This window comes from Rhinoderma darwinii, chromosome 13, assembly GCF_050947455.1.
Source record: "Rhinoderma darwinii isolate aRhiDar2 chromosome 13, aRhiDar2.hap1, whole genome shotgun sequence".
Classification (NCBI taxonomy): domain Eukaryota; kingdom Metazoa; phylum Chordata; class Amphibia; order Anura; family Rhinodermatidae; genus Rhinoderma; species Rhinoderma darwinii.
This window is the reverse complement of record NC_134699.1, coordinates 47,554,959-47,577,048: the sequence shown is the minus strand read 5'-3', so window position 1 is coordinate 47,577,048 and position 22,090 is coordinate 47,554,959. Positions and strand designations below refer to the sequence as shown.

Below are 22,090 nucleotides of genomic sequence, written 5' to 3'. Positions count from 1 at the left end.
CGAAACATGTCGGGGGGGCTGCTAATATTTTAATACACTGCCGCTGATCGGACCTATTGTTGCATACTAGTTACCTTAACAAATCTAATTGACTAGGGAAGATACCAATACTCCTACGTCAGAAACTACATTTGCCTGTTGAATCAGTTAACACATGCTTGTGTCCGTCTCTCGGCTAGTGAGAATTTTAAATTTATTCATGTGGTCTGTCTAGCTATACGTAGCTTAATAAAGTTCATTATTTTACACATCAGTGGTGGCTGGGAAATTGGGCTTGGCTGTTTGCAGGCAGCCCCTCTTTTGTATAAATGTATATTGTGCCCGCCAGCCACTAGGGGTCACACTCTTGTCTGTTCTAAAAAGGGAAGAGTGGTTCTGCCCCCTCAAAGAAAAGGCCATACCTCTTCACCCAACAACTGTCTTTCTTGCGGTCAATATTTGATCTTCGTCCGTAAGTATCCCAAAAAAAACAAAAAAAGAAACGTTCTAGGGGTTTTCCCATCAGAAATTTAAGACATATCCACAGGATATCTTAAAAATGGTAGAGACAATCGGTTCCCACCTCTGGGACATACACGAAACCACCTTCTACTGCTTTGTGTTCCGGAGGTGGAAACCACATGTCTCTGACATGTAACGTGTGGATATGTCATTCATTTCCATGATGCAAAATACATGTAATATCTATTCATTTGTTAACTTTTTATACAAATTTAGCTCCGAAGACAACCTGGAGGAGAATGAAGAGTAGGAGGAGAGTAGACAGATGGAGGTAGAGAGGCGCAAGACACTACTCTTCCAACTCCAGAACTGGATCCTGGTACATCTTTTGGACGCAGTCCACGCAGCCCTCCCCCTACACAAATTCCAGTTCGCTCTCTCGTGCAGTAACAAAGAGAAGACAAAAATGAACCTTCTGCGGCTAGCCGGACACTCGGGTTCTGGAATATCTTAATTGAAAGCAACCAGAGGATGAGGTGGACATTTTTACCCATAGCCTGTCTCCATTTTTGCGGCTTGTGCCGGCAGAGCATCACCTATGCACACAATTATCAATTTTTATTTTGCTGCAATCTGCTATACCAACAATCATCATGTACCACGTCACCATCACCTGCAGAATCGTACATCCTGGTGAAGTTGTGCAGGATAACACAGGCTTTTATGACGTGGTTCACATTGTCCACATCCATTTGGATTGTAGACCTGAACACTCTCCATATGTGCTAGAGATCAGCCACATCATAAGAACACGGTCCATGGCTTTTGATGTCATGCTACAAACCAAAACAGTAGTCAAAATCCAAGTCAAATAGCAGAGGATTCAGACAAAGCTCTCTATGCTGCAAATGCAATAGAAAATGGCATTTTGCGACCATGTGACCGCCCTGTAACAAAAGTCCTCCCTTCGTTTTTTTTGCAAGCGTGTCATACGCTTGTCATGCTCACGTAAAAAAACTGAAATACTGAAACACAACGGAGATACTCACACGCGTATTACGCACGTATATCGGACACGCTCGTGTGAATGTATCCTTAGGAGAAACATTTAAGATGTCTATTCTCATCACTTACTAACATTTTTCACAGCATTTATGGTTGTTTCCAGGGACATAATCATGATTTGCTGATAATTGTTAACCAGTTAATAAATGAATAATGCTCTACTTTATTTATAGGCTTAAAGGGGTACTCCGACTTCAGCCTACTCTTCATCGACGTCCATAGGAGTTACAGAGACAGCTGTGGAAATAGGGCCGGCCTTTGGATAGATGGCACCACGTGCATACATTTTCTTGCGGCGCCCCACCCCCATCATAAAAAAAAATCCCCATAAAAAAGTATAATGCCCTTTTTCATGCCACCACACCAGTATAATGTCCCTTAAGTGCCACACACAGTATATTGCCCCCTGTAGTGCCCCCCACAGTGTAATGCCCCTACGTGGCCCCCACAGTATAATGTCCCCCCTCCCCTGGGTGCCAAACACAGCCCCCCTTGAAGATAAAGCCCCCCTGTAGATTCTGCCATACAACCCCCCATCTCTCCCTTGTAAACAGTGCCACCACCCCTTTGTAGATAATGCCATACAGCCCCCCACCTCCCCCTTATAGACAGTGCCCCCAAACAAATAAAACAAAATGATTGTACTCACCTAGGCCCTGTTCCCGCGATGAACGGAGCTGCTCTATAACGCCGACGGGATCCTTGCATAGGCAATAGTGATACAGTGACGTCATCACCCCACCCTGCGCAGGGATCCTACTAGGCCTGTAGCCTAGTAAATGTCATAGGATTCAATGGAATCTGCATCCTAAGGACGCAGATACTATTGAATGTAGCATAGCTACCACTGTAGCAGACATAGCGGCTGCTAGCGCGCCACCGGACATGGGGGGACCCGTCCCAGCGGCACAGGCGCCCTCATGCCCGGTGGCATCCCAAAGCAGCCGCTATGGCTGCTTCAGTGGTAGTTACGCCACTGAGCAGAGAAGGAGCTTCACAAGCAGGGCAAGGGAGCCAGCACAGCGATGGCACAGGTCATACCAAAGGCCGGCCCTGTGTGGAAGTCTACAGCCGGTGTTTACACTACCCATCCCTGTTACGTAGTTGAGAAGGTTGAAAAAAAAGACACAGGTCCATCAAGTCCAACTTATAATCCTACCGTGTTGATCCAGAAGAAGGCAAAACCCCCTTGATGCGAATTAGGGGAAAATATGGCAATCAGAATAAATTCCTGGATCAACATCCCATCTTAAGAATCTAGTACACATAACCTGTAATATTATATTTTTCAAGAAAGGCATGGAGGGTGCGTGGGGGAGGATCCATAGAGTGAACAAGACGATCGTGGTGGTCCCACAGATGCTCAATTGGGTTCAAGTCTGGCAAAATAGGGGGCCAGGGAAGTACTTTGAAGTCTTGGTCGTTCTCCTCCAACCACTGTTGGACATTTCTAGCCGTGTGACATGTCGCATTGTCTTGCTGCAAGATTCCATCTGCCCCAAGGAAGACAATCAGCATGTATGGGGAGACGTGATCTGCAACGATGCATTTATACCCAAATCGGTTCAGCGCCTTCCACATGGATGAGTGGCCCAGAGAATGCCATGGAAAAATTCCCCAGACCATAACGCTGCCACCACCGCCTTGTGTTCTTCCAGCAATGGTTGCAGGGTGTTTGTTCTCTGATGTTTCCCGCCTGACACGCCAACGTCCATTCGTTCGATGCAGCAGAAAAAGTGACTCATTGGAGAAGACAACCCTTTGCCAATCATCGGTGGTCCAAGTCCGATACTGCCGTGCAAATTGAAGCCTTTTTTTCCGACTCATCTTTGTTAGCATAGGACCAGTGACCATCCGTCTACTTCGAAGCCCCATACGCAGTAGGGTTCGCTGAACTGTTGTTTTACACACACGTCTGGTAGCCCCCTGGTTGATTTTAACGGTGAGCTGCTCCATTGTATCGTGTCTTTCAGCCCTCATACAGCATCGTAGCCGCCGTTCACCTCTAAAATCAATGGCACGTGGTGCTCCGCAGTTTCCACGTCAGTTATTCCCAATGGTGCCATTTGTCCACTCACGATACACTTTCACCACAGCAGCACGCTGTTTAAGAAATACCGCCACCCTTGGCCCGCAAGCCAATAATCATCCCTTTTTCCAACTCTGATAAATTGCCCCTTTTACCCATGGCAACAATGTGTGATGTGTTCAGACAGCCTGTGTAGTATATACTGCTGTGAATGGCGTGCGAGTCTCATTGGCTAATTAACATCTTAATACCCCACGCAGCCCTTCTCACTAACATATAAATGCCCAATGCATGTATCTATGTATGTTATACATTAGCATTTGTCTTTATGGTTTTTCTTTTTTACATGTTTTTTAAAAAGAAAAATGGATGGAAATGATCCTTTGTGGCCTCCCATTTCTTTCTATGGGTTATTAAATGTTCTCTAAGCCATAATTTGATCAGTTTAGATCAGCTGTATAATAAGAATCAGGAGACCAGTGTGGATGTGCCCCTGGACTCTTTAGATATGCTAATTAACACATCTAAATAGTCCAAGGTCACATCCACACAGGAGTCCAGCTGAGCTATTTATTCACATAAATCTTAATACAAATAAGATCCTGCTTGTTGATGGTTTCCAGTTAGCAGATATTTGATTTCACTGTATTGTTTCTATTTCCATTATAAAGCAGATTATAAATAAATCTAAAAACACAGAAAAATCTAAAAGAATTGTACGAGTTTATATAAATGAGACACTAATAATCCCCGCCAGGACAAGGATCCACTAAATTATAATCAATTCAACTTATAAGACAGCTGAGATTCTACAGCTCTGGCAGACGGGAGTGAAAGTTTCTCGCTCTCTCTGCCAGTCTCCGGTGGAATCTTAAACCCTTCATAGGTCTGTCACGTGAGTGATAAACAAGTTAATTCGGAGGATGTCATCATAAGCAGGCAGCTCAGAACAGTGGACACAGGTAACACCTACTGAACTGCAGGTTCCCGTCTTTCTTTGCTTGTTCTTGGCCCCACTTGGGAGCTGTCCGCCAAGGTCAGTGCTGAACATAGGTGAGTAATCCTAAAAAGCTGTGATATATGATAAAAAAAAAATAAAGGAGAGCTTTATAAATCAGCAGCATATATGATCGTATCCACATCCTTACACTAATATTAACTCTTCGTATACAAACATGCACATATGGTACCTCCACTGAAGAGTTAAATGCTCACCCTATTTACAGAACTGATATTTTTTCGGTATGGGGATGGCTTTTATCACTCTTGTTGGTCAGGACTAATTTTCTTTATAAGTAGCAGAGCTGAATTTGTCATTTCCATTTGTGCAGAGTCTCGAAGTTTAGGTAATGCTGCAGGTTTACACCTCAAAATGACTCATTGGGATCTAAACATTAGTGGTGCCAAATGAGAAACACAGCTCTGCTACAATGTAAATTGGTATTTTATACTATAATCTCGATTAGCAGATTTCATCCCGCACAAACAGCATTGACCCTTCCGATACCCGTTAACATTTTCACCCAGGCTGCTCTACCACTCTCTCTGTAAGTGCCCATTTACAAACCTCTCCTCCACAATTTACACCCAGCAATTATATGAATAGGAGTGCTCCATGTCTGACGCTTGTTTCCCGCAGTATGCTTAACAATTAACGTTGTGTAGGGTTGTTCAGGCAATTATTTTAAGTGTGGCAATGTTAGTCTTATCATTTATTCATTCATTTATTATGTTTTGTTTATGTGGCTGATTCTGAAAATACAGCAGGCTGACCGCCTTTGTAGATCACGGCGCTAAAATATTTGCTACGGATTTTTGTAGAATATTTTTTTTTAGAATTTAGTTCGTAGTTGATTTTATTTGGAAGTTGAAACACTTTAGAATAGCAGGAAATTTCACAGAATAATAAAGTGGATATCTAGATTTGGAAAATCCCAGTGCAGTCCTCACAAGCTATACCATGTGGACCTCCAGATTATCGCCGGTGACCAAACCATTACACTGTTGCCTCATACTCTTTGTTGTTCTCCGTGGGTAAAGTTGGCCATCGCCATTAGAATAATGACCTCAGATTCCAGAAACTTAAGTGTATCCCAAACAAGTATCTGGCATCTTGGATTTCAACACGCCGATCCGTGATCCTGCTGGGAGATAAGCTTCTTGCCGCGGCTTATCCCTCAGCCTCAGCCACGTTGAGCATGCATGTTTATGGAAAAGTCTGGGGAGATAGTTGTCCCCTAAATACATGGCTAATGTTATATGTGTGGCCAGATTTAGACTTAAAGGGGTTGTCTCATCCCAGACTACCCCTCTAATATGAGAGCCACCACCGTTTGGCTTTTTCCAGGGAAAGCCTTTTGCAACTCAATTCTATTATGGTAGTAAGCGTAGTTGTCAAGAATGAAGGAAAAACAAAGCGTTGTATAAGATTAAACATCATGGATACTTTTTTTTCCAGGTATAGCGCCACTCTTGTCTATGAGCTAAGTCAGGGCATTGCAACTGAGCCCCATTCACTTGAATAATAGAAATAGCCAATAGACAGGAGCAGCACTGTTTCTTGAAGGTAGCAGCCATGTTTTTTTTTTTATCTCACACCATCTCTTTAAGACTGCTTTTATACACAAATTGATCCTTTAAGTTCTAAATGACCTTCAAATCATAAAAAAAAGGTCATTTAATTATTTACATGACATGCTCAATAAAAGACAAGTGCCTAATAGATTTAGCTACATGAGATGTAAGAGGTTTGTTTCCTCCTGCCCTCCATGAAAGCACAGAAGTAAACTAACAAGTATACATGAAAGCTTTCTTAAAATAATTGCTTAATCCCTTAAGTCGGAGACACCTATCGCTTTTCCTGGTTTAAATTAATATGGCATCAAGTTTATTGGGAAGAGCTGCTGAAATAATGAAGGGGTTAGTCAATGTGCGCACTTTAATAAAATGGAAATATAACATGTTGCACCTTCTGTATTGTGTTATTTCAGACCAGTCCTGCCCCTGAGGAACAACCCATCAAGTCCTCTATAGGTAAGACCCGAACATACATCCATTGCATCTTTACAATAAAAATGTGCAACTCTATGACAATCCAGGATTAGATGTTCTACCTTATAATAATATAATGTATAGCTTATGCTACAGAGAACTTGTGAACGTACAGACACACAATTCACTTTCATACACTTGCCTTTACATGATCTGCGTAATAATGCAAATTTTTTTTAATTACATATAGAAAAATATCCTTTAGGATTTTTCTATCTATCTATCTATCTATCTCTCTCAAGTCTATCTATCGATCTCTCATATCTATCTATCTATCTATCTATCAAATATCTATCTAATATCTATCAAATATCTATCTAATATCTATCTATCTATCTATGTCATATCTATCTATCTATCTATCTAATATCTATCTATCCATCTCATATCTATCATCTATCTATCTTACATCTGCAATATATCTATCTATCTATCTATCTATGTCATATCTATCTATCTATCTATCTATCTATCTATCTATCTATCTATCTATCTATCTAATATCTATCTATCCATCTCATATCTATCATCTATCTCATATCTATCTATCTTACATCTGCAATATATCTATCTATCTATCTATCTATCTATCTCTCTCATATCTATCTATCTAATCTATCTCATATATCATATCTATCTATCGATCTTTTGGCATTTGCCCATTGATCCGTACCTGTAAATTAAAAATATTTAATTCTGTTTCCAGGTACTGGTAAATAAATAAACATATTTATAACACCTATATTCAAATCATGGGAAAATTGAAATGTATGAAAGCAAAAAAGAATGAAGGAGCGGAGATGTCCACTAGTGTCCTGGCTGCTTGTTTTCAGTTTACTGGTGGCAACACATGAGTTACAGAGACTTTCTAGTGATTCACACCCTCAGGACAACCCTCAATCCTGCTACAATTTAACGTCCGTTCTTTAATGTTTTTGTTATACCTTAAATCAGTGGTCTCCAACCTGTGGCTTTTTAGCGGTTTCAAAACAACTACTACCAGCATGCCCTGACAGCTTATGGGAGTTGTAGTTTTACAACAGCTGGAGAGCTACAGTTTGAAGATCATCCATAGGTCCCTTCGGCATTTCTCCTGCACAGCGGTGCTCCTGATCATCTGCTCTGCGGGATACAACACAACTCCCTTCCATTATCTTGCCCAACCTAGCGGTATGCCATCACTTTCTATGGTGGGAAAACTCCTTTAAAATTTTCCAGCGGCCTGTGTAAAAACGTAGGCAGTTTATAATTGCCGCGTATATTGTACTGCGTCTCCTCTGATATGTAAATTCAGAAAAGAACAACAACACAATAATAAATCCTTGTTTTAGAACATGACAGATTGCATCTAAAACCCCCAATTATGGTTATAAATATACTTGAATATTCATAGGCGACAAGGGACGCCTAAATGGATGTGATGTACCTACCTCCTGACACTGTTAGTGGCCTTTGTGAGTCATTGCAGCAGTATTTATAAGCAACGGTGACAGGTTCTTGCTTATTTCCAACAGGATTTGCTATTGGTATAGGATATAGAGACCCAGATCTTGCCATGTCTGTGCTGAATGCATTACCTTTCATGAGGCCAGTCCACACTAGATCACCACACCAGCAGCGACGCCATACACTTCCTGCCAGTGAATTCCGATGTCTTTCCCCGGAAGATGCAATCAGTGTGTTTGAGATAGAAAGAGAGGGTAAGTAAAGATGCATTTAATGGAGTTTTTATAAATTACCAAGGCTAAAATAAAACGGCATGCCCAATCCACAATATGCTGCATTTTGCCAGAGTGAAAGGAGACATAGCCAATAACCAGGTTGAAAGATTCAGCCAATTTTCATAGGATCTGCCAACAATCTGGCACTGTACACATTGAATTGTTTGTGAATCCAACCTCAATTGTCTGGATCAAGGGAATATGTGCCATAGAGGCAGCTGCTTTGGGGCCCTGGAAAGTGGGCCCATGCCTGTTTAATTCCATTCCCATTGCTTTTGGGTGGTGAGAACCTGGGCACGTTCCCTTCTTCAGAGAAACTGCATTGTTTGCAGAAAAAAAAGGGGGGTGGGGTGTTAGCGTCAGGTTTGTGGAAAGGGCATGGAAGGGGAAACCAATACCATAGATGTCCTGGGGGGAAATCCAGGAATAATAGGGGGCTCAGTTTTAGCTTTGATATGCGGTACCCTCTCTTCTATGTACGCCACTCATCTGGACCTGCCATCGATTATCTAATGAACAACCTAAAAAGCACAAAAGCGCAGGGTGCATAACACCCCAATAGAGTATAAGGATAAATCACTGCCACATATCGTAAAAAATATATAAATCTTTATTAATACATAACAATACATAGCATCACAGTAATAAATATAATAGAATAAAGCGGGTCATACATGGAGAGCAATAACGATGGGGTATAGATGACAACATACCATGAGGAGAACAGAGAAAACCAATCTCAAAAATGTCCCAAACCTAGCATACCATGAGTGTCAAAAATGTATACTAAAATATTGCAATAGCCAGAAAGGCAAATATATGCAGAATAGCTATAAATGTCCAATAGATACTAATTGGTGAAACACATGCATAGCAGACATACGCTGCAAAAATAACAGCGCATATACAAAAAAGCTAATGCATGTAACATCAGAGATATTATAGAAAAGACATACCTATAGACATGGTGAAGGCAGGGGACGTGAAGAGATATGGCACAAGAAACGCCTCGACGCGCGTTTCGCTGAAGACCGGCTTCGTCAGGAGGATGCCTTGTCATCTATACCCTATCGTTATTGCTCTCCATGTATGACCCGCTTTATTCTATTATATTTATTACTGTGATACCATGTATTGTTATGTATTAATAAAGATTTATATCTTTTTTACGATATGTGGCAGTGATTTATCCTTATACTCTATTGGGGTGTTATGTCCCCTGCGCTTTTTAGGTTGTTTCTGAGGTTTGTTGGGGACTCCCCTTCTTTTCTACCTTGTTTTGAGGTTGTAGGTTTATTATATATCTATTATCTAATGAACATTGTGGCGCGTGTAGTTTAAATTCCATAAATGTCTAATGGATGTGGGTCCTACCTCTTTGACCTGCACCTATCTCCAGAAAGGGGGTCTTCTGACCCCTATCCCGCCCAGTGCGGCGGCCACCAGATCCAGGCGGAGAATGAATGAAGCGGTGGCTTCGTAGATTTCTTTATTCACTTCTATGTGAGTTACAGAAACAGCTAAGCACACTTGCTCTGCTGTTTCCAGAACTCCTATAGAACAGAATCGAGTGTGCGCTGTCACCTCTCCAATCGTCCTGCCTCGTATCCTACACCTGCATGCAGCAGCCAGCTCACCAGGCTGGACGGGGTCGTGTAACCCACATTCTGTAGATAGGTGCGGGTCCCAGAGCTGGGACCGGCATCCATCAGCCTTTTATGACATATCCTGTGGATATACCAATAAAGTCTAAGGTGGGAATAACATTATAAGCCCCTTAAAAAACTACTTCGGTTATACTTTTTACACTTTTTCTTAAATGTTATTCTAATTTTGTGCTTCATTGATGTTTTTCTACATTCTCACAGCCTTCATTTCTGTATCTGGGGATTGTCCCCTCCATCTGGATGAAGTTAGACATTTCCTGACCCTGTGTCCGGAGCTATCTCTTGGCTGGTTTGAAGAGGGACGACTTGTAGCATTTATCATTGGGTCATTGTGGGATAAAGACAAGCTCAATCAGGTAACAGAAATGCCAAATATATATACAATAGCACAATACATACAGACAAAAGCCAGTTTTACACGGAAGTATTTTGCTTCAGTATTTGGAGTGGAACATAAACAAAGTAAAAGAATAATGGAAAGAATTGGACCTCTTCCGTATTTTGGCTTATAAAAGCTGAAGCAAAATACTGACCAAAATACTGCCGTCTGAATGAGGCCTTAAAGGTCCAATCGCGTTTTCTGTAAAGTCGCAGCAGAAAACCCCCGAAAACCCCCCGATATGACTACAATGTACAAATAGACTTTATGACTATGTATGATGTATTTAAAAATGACACAAAGGAGTTTTTTTTTTTTTTTTTTAAATGTCTTTGTAACACATTAATGCAAAGATGTAGCAGAGCCAAATTTATCTAAACAATTTAGGCTGCATTGTTTGCGCATAGTGACAGCTCAGATTTAAAATAATGTGGTAGAGTGACAGCACAAATATATTTAACATTCTGGTTATAACCTTTGTCTCCTTCTAGGACGCCCTCACCCTGCACAAACCGCATGGTTCATCAGTCCACATCCATGTGCTTGCCGTACACCGCACATTCCGGCAGCAGGGCAAGGGATCCATCCTGCTGTGGCGCTATCTCCAGTACCTGCGCTGCCTGCCTTTTGCACGGCGGGCCGTGCTAATGTGTGAAGATTTTTTGGTTCCTTTCTACTCCAAGTGTGGCTTCAAGGCTATGGGCCCATGTAACGTCACCATTGGACCCCTCACCTTTATTGAGATGCACTGTGCAGTAAGAGGTCATGCCTTTATGCGTAGAAATAGTGGTTGCTAGCCCTTAACCTTTGTTATAATTTACCATCTTTAACCCCTTTGCATCTCAAGGTTTGCAACCGATTGCAGAGCGGTATGATTCAACCTTGATGCCAAGCAAAGGTGTTAATAGAGCTGCTGCATGGCGCTGCCAGGGTTATGCTTTCAGACAGGGAGTGGTTACTATGAAGGTATGAATTGCTCTCACACAAATTTATCGTATGTCTCTGGCTGCAGGCAAGAATCCCCTTTTGCACCTCTGTATAAAATTCTATAATCGTGCAAGTCATTTCACTGTACAAAACCCCGACCATTATAATCTGTCACAATAAATCTTTTTTCTGGTTTTCTATGGCTGTCTGGTCTAAGAATCACTCCTTAAAACAAAGTCACTAATATTAAAAGTACTTTGCTTTCCAGTAAAGATGACATTTAACATTTTAGCAAGCGTAAGGCTGAGTTCACACAGGACGGGCATGCTGTGTAAGAGCGTCAATTTCTGAGCGTTTTTTCTGCTGAGTATTTACGCAGCGTGCGGATGAGATTTGTTTTATCTCATTCACTTTGCTGCTACTGCATTTGCTGTGGATTTTCCAAAACAAATCCGTTGCAGAAAATCTGCAGTATTTATGCAACGTGTGAACTGACCCTAATGGTGATCTACACCTGAACGGAGACATACCGTACATGATGTAGCTTAAAGAGACTCTGTCACCACATTATAAGTGCCCTGTCGCCTGCATAAGGAGATGGGCGCTATAATGTAGGTGACAGTAATGCTTTTTATTTTAAAAAACGATCTATTTTCACCACTTTATTAGCAATTTTTAGATTTATGCTAATTAGCTTCTTAATGCCCAAGTGGGCGTATTTTTACTTTAGACCAAGTGGGCGTTGTACAGAGGAGTGTATGACGCTGACCAATCAGCGTCATGCACTCCTCTCCATTCATTTACACAGCGTATAGGGATCCTGTTAGATCCTTATGTGCTGTCTTATACTAACACATTAACAATACTGAAGTGTTTAGACAGTGAATAGACATTCCACGGGATGTTTATTCAATACCTGCACTTCGTTACTCTGTCTGTGGTAGTTACAGCAGAGCAAAATGTAAAAAGTAAAAGTTAAAAAAAAAACCCTTTCCCCATTTTCCCCCTAGAGAATAGTACAAAAATAAAAAAACATAATTGGTATCGCTGCGTCCGTAAAAGTCTGAACTATTACAACACATCATGTTTTAACCCGCACGGTGAATGCTGTAAAAGAAAAAAAAAAAAAATTGTAAACCGTCAGAATCTCTATATTTTGGTCACCTCATCTCCTACAAAATTTTTTATAAAAAGTGATCAAACCGTCACATGTACACCAAAATGGTATTATTAAAAACTACAGCTTATCCCGCAAAAAATAAGCCCTCATACCACTTAATCGACGGAAAAATAAAAAAAGTTAGGACTCTCGGAATTTTGACACTTAGGTTTTTAATTCTAAAAGCAGTAAAATATATAAAAAAAAAACTATATATACAGTATATTTGGTATCGCCGTAATCATATTGACCCACAGAATAAAGTTAACATGTTGTTTTAATTGCACAGTGAATTCCGTAAAAACGGCGCGCAAAAAATAATGGAGGAATCGCTATTTTTTTTAATTTTCTACCCCAAAAATCTTTTTTTTTCCTGTTTCCTAGTACATTATATGGCACAATATGCAAAAATCAAGCCCTTATAGTACTATATCGACGGATAAATAAAAAAGTTATGGCTTTTGGAAGGTGAGGAGGAAAAAACGAAAATTAAAATCAGAAAAAGGGCTGCGGCGGGAAGGGGTTAATATAGATAAATGTAAAGTTTTGCATCTGGGTACCAACAACCTGCATGCATTATATGTTCTAGGGGGCGCTACACTGGGGGAGTCACTTGTTGAGAAGGATCTGGGTGTACTTGTAGATCATAGACTAAATAACAGCATGCAATGTCAATCAGCTGCTTCATAGGCCAGCAAGATATTGTCGTGTATTAAAAGAGGCATAAACTCGCGGCACAGGGATGTAATATTACCACTTTACAAAGCATTAGTCAAAGAAGAGCAACTAAACTAATAGTGGGCATGGAGAATCTAAGTTTTGAGGAAAGAGTAAAAGAATTAAAGCTATTTAGCCTTGAGAAGAGACGACTAAAGGGGGGACATGGTTAACTTATATAAATATGAATGGCACATACAAGAAATATAGTGAAAACCCGTTCCATGTAAAAGCCCCTCAAAAAACAAGGGGGCACTCCCTCCGTCTGGAGAAAAAAAATGTTCAATCTGCAGAGGCGACAAGTCTTCTTTACTGTGAATCTATGGAATAGTCACTGCAGGAGCCGTCACAGCAGGGACAGTAGATGGCTATAAAAAAGTATTAGATAATTTCCTAGAACAAAAAAAATATCAGCTTCTATGTCAATGTGTAGAATTTGTTTCATCCCTTCCCTGTCTTCCCATTCCTTGGTTGAACTTGATCTCCTAAGTGATCCAGCAATGCAGCACTAGCAGTCGGGGACGTGACTAAGGACTTAAAACAATCAGGGGGAATAGCCCCAACCCATATGTGCCCCCAGGGGCGTAGCTAAAGGCTCATGGGCCCGGGTGCAAGAATTCAGCTTGGGCCCCCCTACCCCTCCCCAACACCACCATCATCATCAGACCCCTGCGCGCGCCTATGCCCAGACGCCTTGCCCAACAGCCCCCATAGTATAATGCCCCCACACAGTTAATGCTCCCATAGCTGCCCCCACACAGTATAATGCCCCATAACGTATACTGCCCCCCCATAACAGCCCCATACCGTATAATGCTTCCCATATCAGCCCCCCATACAGTATAATTCCCCCCCCCGCAATATCAGCCCCCCATACAGTATAATGCCCCCATATGTGCATAATAGAAAAATAGCATAATTACCTATCCCCGTTCCCACGTCGAGTGGAGGATCCTTCGCCTCCTCCGGTGTGTACTACGAGTGACTCAGCGCAGGCAGACGCGATGATGTCGCTACATCCCACCAGCCTGCGTCGAGCCGCTCAGAGCACGGTGAATGCTGGATCAAGGAGATGTCAGCTCCTTGCTCCAGCATGGATTGGAACCGGGACCTCGGTGAGTGACTCACGAACCCCCAGGGGGACGCGACCCACAGTGTAGGGATCTCACGCTACCAAAATTTGGACTTCGATACCGATACTTCGTTTACTTTGCCAACAGTAATAAAAAATAAAAAAGTTATTTTGTTTTCTAATGTGAGGCACGAGGTGCGATGATGAATTTTGAATGTGCCCCACATTAATAGTAATTAACCCCATCATGTTTCTCAGTCATAATGGGTTAATATGTAAGGTACAGGATAGGGTTAATTACTATTAATGTGAGGCACATGGAGGTTAAATTCATCATCCCACCTTGTGCCTCACAATTAGGCCCCATGCACACAACCGTAAATAACCTACGGACCCATTCACTTTCATTGAGCGCGGACACATTTCCGTAGCGCTACAGATGGGTGTCTGTGCCGTAGAAATGTTCCTAAAATTATGGAACATGTCCGTCCTTTTGCATTTTGCGGGCCGTGCTCCCATACTTTGTATGGGAGCACGGCCCGAAAATGCGGATGGCAGTCGGCGGTCGGCTGTGCCGTGATTGCGGGCACGGTCGTGTGAATGGGGCCTAAGTGATAGAAAGCAATTTTTATTTTGTTTTTTTACAGAGTACACATCATAAATGATGCAAAAAAATAGTTGTGTAGGTTATTGCGGCTGCGCCAATACCGAATATGTGTATGTTTTATGTATTGAGACTTATTTTAATGTTTATTATAAAAAAGGTGTATGTGTATTTTTTTTATTTAACATTACTTTGTTTTTACTTTATTTTTAAACTTCAATGTACTGGCCTATAGCTATATGCCAGTACATTAGCCTGTGTACTGATAGTACACAGGCAGTTGTTTGGACATACCTCAGTATGCCCTAACAACAGGAAATATGGTAAGACAGCCCTGGGGTCCTTCAATAGACCCTGGGCTGTCTGCCCATATATGGTATGTCCCTTAATCGCGTCACAGGAATTCCCTGTGACGCGATCCAGGGGCATCCCCCCTTCTCATTTTCTCCTGAATGCTGCAGTCAGCTGTGATCGCAGCATTCAGGGGAATAGCGGCGGAGATGAGAGATTTCTCTGATCTCCGCCGTTATAGAGCGGGGCTGCGGCTGTGTAATACAGCCTTTGCCCCGCTCCTGACAGTTAGTGCGCGCGCGGTCAGCATGAGGAGATGCGGCCGGCGCTGCACTAATGAGCGCAGGCACTGAAGACAGAACATGGGGGTGTTTTGTAGTGCGCCCGCCATGTTCTGTCTTCAGTGCCGCAGATCATTAGTGCAGCGCCGGCCGCATCACATCATCCTGACCCCACGCACATGTCAGCACTCAGGAGCGGGGCAGTGACTGTAGTACACAGCCGCAGCCCCGCTCTCATAGTCATGTGTACTATACTGTATTGTGCAGTTTGCGGTGGAGGGGGGCTGTGATTTAACGCCCCCCCCCTTTCCACCGCAAACAACACAATACATTACAAGGCATCACAACACAATACATTACATTAGAACACAATACATTACATTACACTGCAGCTTACCTGGAGTCCTCCGCACCGACTCTTCCGCTCTGTCTGGAAGACGTGTCACATGACAACACGGTCACATGGTATACATGGTATACTAAGTGTACCATGTGACCGTAACCAGGAAGTGCCAGCTTCACGGCACAGAAGATTTCGTTAGGAAACATGCTGTATGGCAACGGGGGCCCGTGGGCCCCCAAGGCTTAGGGGCCCGGTCGCAACTGCGACCCCTATAGCTACGCCACTGTGTGCCCCCCTCCAACAAAGTGTGTGTGTGTATATATATATATATATATATAATGTGTGTGAGAGACAGCATATCTATAGCAATACAACCCTAATGCTATGAATAGGATTAGATACAGCGGCTCAGCAGACAGTATCACACATGATAGGATTAGATATAGGGCCCAGCTAGCTGACATTGCAGCTCCAGTGCTGGACCCAGGAAAGGCAAGTATAAGAATTATTTTCCTTTTTTATGTCTTACTAATTATTTTTGTGTGTTTGTGTTTAACAAGTTTGGTTGTTGGACTACTTCAGATTCGAGGATTACTTCGATAACTGCGTTTTTTTTATTCTCAATAAAATGGATAACGAGGATTGCATGTGGGATTTTTATTTCAATAAAATATTTTATCTATGTCTTTGTATTTTTTTTAAACTTTATAACTACCACCTTAGTAATGACTGCTGGCTGATCGACAACACCCATTACTAAGGCGGGGCTTAATGTTAGACATGAAGAGGTTAACACTAACCACCATTATTACCCTGGTTCCCACCGCTACCAGGGGTACCGGGAACAGTCGGCTACGATCCAGTACCCGACCATTTGTACGGACAGAGGGGCACTGGGATACTAGCCTGCTTCTGTGTTGTATCTGGCTGGTTATAAAAATGGGGGAACCCCAAATCGTATTGTCCAATTATTTATTAAAAAAAGACATGGGGTCCACCACATTTTTCATTGTACCTGGCTCTTCCTGGCACCTGTGGGTACTGGGGCTTAGTGTTGGCCTTTTCACAGGCTAACACTAAGCCCCGCCTTAGTAATGGAAGCTGTCAGTCAGCGGCCATTAGTAAGATGGTAGCGATAAAGTTAAAAAAAAATACAGACATAGAAAAAAGATTTATTGAAATAAAAACCCCATTAGTAAGGGCCTGTTCACTTAACCGCTGCCTTTCCGTTGAGGGGTTACGGCGGGTTAACCCCTCAACAGAAAGGCAAACTGAATACTCCGCTTCCATTTCCCTCACCATTGATCTCAATGGTGACGGAAACATTGCTAAAGGTTTCCGTTTGTCACCGCTGTGGCAGGGTTCCGTTGTTTTGCATTGTCGACTGCGCTATGGATTACGCCAAAACAATGGAACCCATTCACAACGGTGACAAACGGAAACCATTAGTAAAGTTTCCATCACCATTGAGATCAATGGTGATGCAAAATGAGGTTTTCGTTTACCTTTCCGTTGAGGGGTTAACCCAACAGGACCCCTCAACGGAAGGGCAGCGGTGATGTGAACAGGGCCTTAGATACAGGGCCCATGTGCATGTGTGATACTGTTTGTTGGACCCGTTATCTAAGCCTAAGGTAGGCTTAGATACAGGGTCCAGCAGACAGTAATCTTATACAGTCTAAGATCACTGTCTGCTGGGGCCCTGTATCTAAGCCTAGCACACGTTAAAGGGGTTGTCCAGTCCCTAAACATTGAGGGCCTATCCTCAGGATAGGCCATCAATAGCTGATGGGTCGGGGTCCGACTCCCGGAACCCCCGCCAATCGACGGTTTTGAAGGGGGTGCAGGGCTCGTATGAGGCGGTCACTAAGGGGTTAATAATCCATGGCTGTGCAATAAACTTTGAAGCAATCCTTTACCCACAAACCAGGTTTCTCAGGGCAGCTGTCCCTTTTTGGGTCCTTCCCTTTTTGCCCGGAAAAGGGATTTAGCTGAGAATGTCTTGCCCTGGTACAATACGTAGACCATCGCTTCTAGAAGTACAGGGGCCCTCCCCTTCCTGGTTTCCAAATACAAGGACCTTGATAATCACCTCTTGAAACCGAAGGAATGTCCCTGTCTGGCCTGCACTTTGGCATAGCACGTAAGCGTTATACAATGCCATCTGTTCCAGGTGTACGGGCAGCTTTTTGTACCACACCTATGTTTTCCGCATGGCACTGTATGGATTTAGTACTTGAACAGAGAGATCAACCCCTCCCATGTACTTATTGTAGCCGAGGATGCAATCTGGCTCGGGGGTCATTGTAGTGGTACCTCGTACATGACAGGGGTGTTGCAGTTACCATGTATTCTGGTCAACATAAGGACATCCCCCTTGTCCTTATACTTGACCAACAACATGTTCTCGCCATTTAGTGCCGTGCTTTCTTAGGGGTTGCCCAATCAGAGTTTGAGAGAGGCCTCTGTTTTTTTGAACACTGTGCCACATGCTGCCGTTCTTCTAGTAGAAAGGTGTGATGTTGGTATAGAAGTTATCTACCCAAAGACGTACCGTATTTAGGGGTTCTAAATACGGCATCAAGGCTTACATATTACTGACATTGGTAAGTTTTCTCATATCTCTTTGACATTTAGGCTCTCTCTAATTCTTCCAAGGACTACCATGTCCATTATTTGATGGGCTCTTTCATGAGGGGTCAGCCGTATATAGGATAATATACCACTCTTCCCACATATCCTCATTGTAAGGATTCCAGTGCATTACTTTATTTCTACAACTATATGGATAGTCTGTTTGCCAGTTACACCATGTAATATTATAGTCTTTCCATTCATTATGTACCTTTTTAAATGTCTGTCTTATTTCTGTGATTAATAAAATATATATATATTTTTATATATATGGCTTTGTACTCCACTTTTTCTCTGTATATATAACAATCTAGCGTAATGTTGAGACTGTCCAAGTTGTCCTGTTTGGAAGGTGCCTTCACCAGAAGGTCATCCAAGTATGGGATAACCGCTATCCCCCTGGATCTGAGGAGAGCCATGGGCACCACCATAGCCTTGGTGAAGACTCTTGGAGCCGTGGCCAGCCCAAAGTGGAGAGACACAAACTGGAAATGCTCAGAACCCACTGCAAAGCGCAGGAAACGCTGATTTACTCCAACAGGAACGTGAAGATTGGCATCCTTGATGTCTATTGAAGACCGGAACTCGTCCACCTCCAAGGAAGCCACCACAAATTGCAGGGACTCCTCCGGATCTTTAAACGTCGTTTTAGAAGTTTCAGATCCAAAATGGGTAGAAGGAATCCATCCTCCTTTGGTATGGTGAAAAGGTTTGAATAAAACCCCTTAAAAAAATTCTGGAGTTGGTACTGGAACAATTACTCCTTGTTGGAGGAGGTTTTGAATGGCTCGAGAAAAAGCTTGGGCCCTGGAGGGGCACAGGAAAAACCGCTCGGCACGGCAAGACGAAAACTCTTATGTAGCGCGTCGACAACCTTGTTCATTCAGATTTCTTTGATGTTTTCGAGCCACGTCTCCTGGAAGAAGAGCAGCTGTTGCCCCAGCCGAGGGAGCAGCACGTGAGGGCAAACCTTCAGGCTGTGGAAGCCTGCTGGGCCAGAGCAGGTCTGTTACTGGGCTGCCAGGAGTTTCTAGACTGGAAGATGGACCTCTGCATCTGGAAGGGGCTGCAGTTACGTAAGTTTTGCCTCTGACGTAGTCTATTTCCGAAACCACCTAGTCTTCTAGTTGAGGGAACTGGGCGACGCCTTTGATGATGTTGTGGAAGTAAAGTGATCCTCCTATAGCCTCAGAAATTAGTTGGACCAGGTAAGGGCCTTAAAGGAGATCGTGGGCAAACAGAAGGGTGAAAACCTTCTTTCTAGAGCCACTGTCAGTATCCCAGTTCTTAGTCCAAATGGCCCTGTGGAAAGTCACCGCATTAGCCATGGCCTTAACCAACCGTTGGGCAGCTTGGACAGAGACGTCTCAGACATATTTAATGCAGAAAAAAACAGAAAAAGTTCATGCAGTTATTGGATGACAGCGCCATTCAAAATAGGAACTGATGCAGGGGATAGAAGAAAATCTTTCTTTTTTCAGGTGGACAAGTCCCTATTTTGCCTGGCGCCGTCAACCAAGAACTTTGCAGTTTTTTTCTGCATCAAATTTTATCCCTGTGGTAAGGAATTGTCCTACTAGGGATCGCAGTAGGAGGCTGCCGTCATGAACCGCTAAAATACAGATCCACGACCGCTGCTCCCCCTGATGTGATGCCTATAACCAGAGAACAGGTGGATTGCTGGGTCCTGTGGTACTAGATAAGGATCATTGCACCTTGAACGACACTGACCTCGAGCGCCATTTAAAAAAAAATAATAATGTTTCCCCTATCTTCCCGTACATATTTTGGCATCAGGAAATCTGTGCAGCTAGCAGGGGGGCATCCACTTGAATCCGCTGAATAAATTGCTTCCTGTAGTTGAGTAGCTAGTTCAATGCTAACCCAACATGCGGCAAAAGAGCGTCTGATGGAAGCTGCAGCCATGTTGAAAGTGGGGTGAGCTAACCATAGGAGCTGGGCAGTCCTGCGGTGGTTTAGGCGAGGGGCACTGAACCCAGACTGGGTCAGCCTGCCGCATGGAAATTTTGTACTGCACCGCATACACGCAAAGTGCATTACAATGGCAATGGGATTTTGGGACTTCGGAGCTTTGCTCTTTGAAGAAACATTGAGACTTTCACCAGATTTTACCAGACCTGTAGCTGGGCCGCTCAAAGACATCCACAGAGTTGTCCCTAAGCCACTCCAGTGTGGTCTTGGCTGTGTACTTAGGGTCTTGTTGGGAGGTGAGCCTTTGGCCCAGTCTAAGGTCCAGAGCACTCTGGATCGGGTTTCTCTGTACTTTGCTCCATTCTTCTTTCCCTCGACTAGTCTCCCTGTCTCAGCCGCTGAAAAGCACCCCCACAGCATGATGCTGCTCCCACCATGCTTCACTGTAAGGATGTGATTGGGCAGGTGATGAGCAGTGACTGGTTTCCTCCAGCCATGACGCTTAGAATTGAGGCCAAAAAGTTTAAAGGAACAGTGTCATCACAAATAAATTTTTTATATGTTAAAGATGTTAGTGCTTTAATAAAAACGTTTATATTCATTTGTGTGTTTGTGTTTTACTTTTTCTTATTTTTACACTTTTTCTTCACCTATGGGGGCTGCCATTTTTTGTTCCATTTCTGTGTGTGTCGATTAACGACACACACAGACATGGAATACGGCAGCCACAGTCCCATAGGGACTGTGAACGGCTCCCGTCCCATTGACTGCCGTGTACGGCGTCTGTGTGGGAACTGCGCATGCGCCGCTCCCACACAGTCCTATTCGAAATTGGCGCCGTCCGGCGCCATTTTCCTGTGGACCGGAAGTCGCGGCCGGACAGTAATATTACTACTTCCGGTCGCGGCTTCCGGACTTGTGCACATGGAACAGCGGCAGCAAACGGAGCGGACGGGCCGGAGGGAGCCGCGGCGGCAGGAGCAGGTAAGAGATTTCAATGTATGTTAGTGTTTGTGTGTGTTTACTACTGTATGTAAACCTACTACACTGTGGGTTACCTCAAAAAATGGCGACACACAGTGTAGGAGGTTAAACCTTTCAAACCCCTCGTTTATCCCGGCACTAGCCAGGATAAAGGAGGGGGGATGCTGAGAGCTCACTAGAGCGAGGGCTTTTAACCCAATGTTGCAATGCTGCAATTTTGGGAACTAGCTCCATCTAGTGACCAAAAATGGGTAGTATTATAAATTAGAATTAATTTATAATATTTCCTGACTATTTCCTGACTCGTGAAAAAAATAAAAAAAATTTGAACAATGTTTAATCACCCACACACTAAATGTTTAATTTTTAAAAAAAAAACATGTTTTTCTGGCAACACATTCCCTTTAATCTTGGTATCATCAGACACAGAATCTTGTTTCTCAGTTTGTGAGGTTTTTTTTTAGGTGCTTTTTTGCAAACTCCAGGCAGGATTTCATGTGTCTTTTACGGAGGAGATGCTTCTTTCTGACCACTCTGCCATAAAGCCCAGATTAGTGGAGTGCTGCAGTGATGGTGGACCTTCTGGAACTTTCTCCCATCTGCATACAGGATCTTTGGAGTACAGCTAGAGTGACCATTGAGTTCTTGGTCACCTCTCTTAACAATGACCCCTCTCCCCTGATTATTAGTTTGGTGGGACAGCCAGCTCTAGGAAGAGTCCCGGTTATTCCATTTAAGAATTATGGAGGCCACTATGCTCTTGGGAACTTTCAGCCCAGCAGACATTTTTTTG

The 22,090-nt window shown here is 43.1% G+C and overlaps 1 protein-coding gene across 1 annotated transcript in view; it reads left to right on the top strand.

Annotated features, from left to right (window-relative positions):
• AANAT (aralkylamine N-acetyltransferase) overlaps positions 1–11,446 on the top strand; it is a 28,436-nt gene extending 16,990 nt beyond the window's left edge. The window contains exons 2-5 of the mRNA XM_075845085.1: positions 6,526–6,568; positions 8,101–8,286; positions 10,176–10,330; positions 10,845–11,446. Of these exons, the coding sequence (XP_075701200.1) occupies positions 8,142–8,286; positions 10,176–10,330; positions 10,845–11,150 (606 nt within the window). The 5' untranslated portion in view covers positions 6,526–6,568; positions 8,101–8,141 and the 3' untranslated portion in view covers positions 11,151–11,446. The remainder of the gene's footprint in view (positions 1–6,525; positions 6,569–8,100; positions 8,287–10,175; positions 10,331–10,844) is intronic.
• The last annotated feature ends 10,644 nt before the right edge of the window (positions 11,447–22,090 follow it).